The 4,072-nt window shown below is 37.8% G+C and overlaps 1 protein-coding gene across 1 annotated transcript in view; it reads left to right on the forward strand.

The window, feature by feature from the left end:
- Positions 1-224: 224 nt before the first annotated feature.
- The window catches only part of LOC126386093 (myelin protein zero-like protein 2), a 10,435-nt gene continuing 6,587 nt past the window's right edge, over positions 225-4,072 (forward strand). The window contains exon 1 of the mRNA XM_050038226.1: positions 225-2,847. Within this exon, the coding sequence (XP_049894183.1) occupies positions 2,635-2,847 (213 nt within the window). The 5' untranslated portion in view covers positions 225-2,634. The remainder of the gene's footprint in view (positions 2,848-4,072) is intronic.

Below are 4,072 nucleotides of genomic sequence, written 5' to 3' on the forward strand. Positions count from 1 at the left end.
GCTGTTTTTGAAGTATGAATAAGTCAATAAGTAATTTATTCCATTGAAATATCAGTGATGTATTATAGAAAAGTGATTTATCTTTTTATAAATGACAAAAGGCACATCTGCCTCATTTTCGCTGTGGTATCGTGATACTACTCAGAACCATGATACTTTCACTGGTATCGTACCGTATAGGACCGCCTCTGTGTATATAAGGGAGGGCGCCGGAAAATTTCCCTTATTTTCAAATCCAAAACTTGACAGGTATGAATCAAACCCCTGAAATCCAGTCATGGCTTTTGGTTTTGATGTGTCACCCCAAGATTTTCATCTGGCCGCCTCTTAAAAAATGTGAAAGAACACTAGCTAGACAAAATGCATTGCTCCACTGATTTGATTGTTGGAGGTGCAGTGACTAGGGTTAAAAAACCAGTGCCAACTTTAGTGTTATTTAGTGTCATTTCAGTAGGTTTTGTCAAAATAAAATTGAAAATACAAATAATGGCCCAACTATGTGATGAGTGGGCAATTACATACAGTTTGTTGGCTCTGAAGAACACATATCTTTCTATGATGTTGAAATCAGATTTAACTTTGCTCAAGTATCCTGCCAGTTGTGAATAGGACGGAGCTGTCAGGACAAGTAAGCTTGGAAATACTTGGTGTGGTGCTCTGGGCTGTGTCTGATATTGTGATTAACTGGTAGTTCTGTCTTTGCTGGAACTAAAAACGAATCTATGGAAGAAATGATAGACTTTGAAACTTGAGGTTGAAGCCAGTCATTCGTGGAGCATTTACCATGAGAGCATATCTAAACGTAGAGTTATATTTAAGGTTGTCTGTCCGATAAGCACTCTCATGACCTCACGACGGAGAGATAGCGTGGAGCAGGCTTTGTAACAAAAGTAATCATTCCTAATGTTCCCAGGCTCTTTACAGTGAGGGGACATCATGGAACTACTGAAACTAAACTTTAACTTTTCTTTTAAGCAGCACAGACCCGTTAATATTACCCAGTTAATATTAAAATCACTTTTATAGGTACTTCATGTATTTTATAAGAAACACTTCCAGGCTTGTTTTTGCTCATTCGTCACATTCCTCTGTCATTTTTTTCCGAGAAGATTGCTGTCTGTTGAACAAGTTCATGCAACTTTTTTGGCTTTAATTCAGTTTTACTGCTCAGTCTGCGACAGGCTACAACTCTACTGAACTTTGTTACTGATAGGAATGTCTAATGCAGTGTTCAGGAAACCACACTCAAATGAAAATATAATAAAAACGATCAATAAAAACATATAGTTGCTGATCAAACTACATTATCAGCCTAAATCTAACAAATATTATCTAAAATAGAAAGAGTATGTGCATCATTTAGGAAAACATTGGTCTTGAATTCAAGATTAAATATCATCTGCTGATGCTTCCTGTATCCTACACCCCTTGATTTCACTCTCTGTGGTTTGCAAACAGATGTTACATATTGCTGCCAGTTTTGGTTGCAGTGAAAGTCATTCAAATATAGCGTTTGTTTTTTGTTCCCCAATTTGGTTAAATACACCGACACATTCAACCATCTTTTTCCTTCTATGGCTCAGTCAAAACACATTTACTGTTGTGCAGGTGGTGCAGGTTTACTGTGGTCCAAAGCCTATAATCAACTGCACATATGAATACATTTATTTATGTAATAAAAAGATCAAGAGACAAAGAAATTAAAAGTAGACAAATTAACGCTTCATGACAAGTCCCTGCAGATTCACCGCACAGAGACACTGACCATGTCCTACTAAGTACTATTATCCTTGTTAAGATTAGTTATCCTCTGCAGTCACACATTTTATTTTATCCTTCCCTGTCCAGGATTACAGAACATTCTTGGCTTCTTCTTCTGTGTGGTTCATTAGAAGGAATGCTTTAATCTGCAGGACGAGTCTGCAGGTCTGTTCTTCTCTGCGGCTGACAGACAGTGATGAAGATTTAGCTCACATATTTAACTTTGCCAAACCTCTGGAAGGAGATGAACAGTTTCCAAATTGCACTCACTCTAGTATACTTTACCAAGTTAAACTTGATGGAAAACTGTTCATGTTGGGGTCACTGATGAGGTGTGTTATTGAAAGGGTGAACAACAAACATTATTTTCAGATAATTTAATATTCCCTGTGTTTTTAAGACTCCTGTAAAGGCGGTGCTCATCTAACCCTCTGTACTTGCACACGCATGCAATCATTAACCCATAGTAGGTGTAGCTGGTGCTAGGGTATTTGAATTATTTGCTCTCTTGTTTGCTGAAGCACTGAAGTCATGTAGAACAGTGAAAAACACAATCTCATGCAGTGGCTGCAGAGTAGATTGTGGGCATTTGTCGTCACAAGAAACTGACTCACATTTCTTAACTAACAATAAAGACCAGATATTTAAAACTTTCTAGGTCACTTTGTTCTCAACTGTCAAGGACCTTTTCTGTGTTAAAATAAGCAGTGATAACTACAGCATGTGTGGTTCAAACAGCTCTGCTCTTGTTTGAATGGTTTCATGAATTGCTCTGAAACAGAGGGGTGAAATAAGAAACCTGGGCTGTTTGAACTATAACTTGTGGTCTGTGTATGAGTCAGGTAGAGCAGGTTTGTCTGTAAAGTTAAGCTGATGTTCATGAATATTCTTTCTCACTTGTTTTACTTTATCACAGGGGTGCGGCATGTCAGCGGAATAGATATTTACACTCCGACAGAGGTGGAAGCAGTCAACGGGACCAATGTTAAACTGAAGTGCACTTTCAAGTCCAGTGCGCCAGTGTCGATTCAGTCCGTCACAGTGTCCTGGAATTTCCGACCCATAAATTCAGGATCAGAGGAGTCGGTGTGTAGAGACTGTTTTTATGAAAATGCCTTGAATGAGTATTTATTGTATTTTAATATCATTATAAAAGGGACAGTTCACCCCAAAATCAAAAATACATATTTTTCCTCTTACCTGTAGTGCTAATATAAATCCAAATTATTTTGGTGTGAGTTGCTGAGTGTTGGAGATCTCAGCTGCTGAGATGTCTGCCTTCTCTTGAATATAATGGTACTAGAGGCTCAAAGCACTTTAAAACATATTTAAAAAACTCAACAGTTATATCTCTGTCTAGAAATCATGACCCGATTTACTCAAGGTAATCCACAGGCCTTGTTGTGAGCAGTTTCATGTAGGAACTTGTCTTCTACCAAACTACACACACCAACCATATGACCACGCCGAAGGAGGCTTGCATCTACTGCTAGCTCACCTAGCACCAAATGCAAAAAGAAATATATATTTTTGATTTTGGAGTGAACTGTCACTTTAATGACATCTACTAATGATTACCTTTTTTACCTTACTTTTTTATTTGCACAAATAGTAAAAACAACATAGAATCCAGATAAAATAATAGAAAAAAAAAATAAGGATGTGACAGGAGAGGTCAAGAAGCTATAAGCTTATACAACGGACCTCCCCTCAACTTAAGATAGAAAACTATATGAACAAGAAAAAACAAAATAAAGAGAAAAAATATATATATTATAGATATAAAAACAAAATGAAACTAAACTAATATAGTATAGATTAAGGCCCTTAAAGGTCCAGTGTGTGGGATATAGTGTCCTTTAGTGGTGATGTTGCAGAACTGAAACTTCTCCTGTGGGTCAAGTGCGTAGGAGAACTATGGTGGCCGATGCAAAAACGCAAATGGCTCTTTCTAGAGCCGGTGTTTGGTTAGGCCGTTCTGGGCTATTGTTGAACAACATGGCAGACTCTGTGGGAAAGGAACTGCCCCGTATGTAGATATGACTGGCTCATTCTAAGGTAACAAAAACACAACTATTCTTATTTTCAGATCAGTGATTATAAACTAACTAGTCCATAGCCATTGGTAGCTTTGTCCCCTTCTACCTATGCCAATCCTCAATGCCTATGTGCAGTTTCACATAGATTGACCACGTCAGTGAGTAGAAAAACGTGGGACAGACAGAATGACTGACTGACAGAATGACACACTGACAGTTTCTGTGATTATGTACAGCATACCATACCATGACTTAGTCATACCAAACATTAG

Source organism: Epinephelus moara, chromosome 3, assembly GCF_006386435.1.
Source record: "Epinephelus moara isolate mb chromosome 3, YSFRI_EMoa_1.0, whole genome shotgun sequence".
Classification (NCBI taxonomy): domain Eukaryota; kingdom Metazoa; phylum Chordata; class Actinopteri; order Perciformes; family Serranidae; genus Epinephelus; species Epinephelus moara.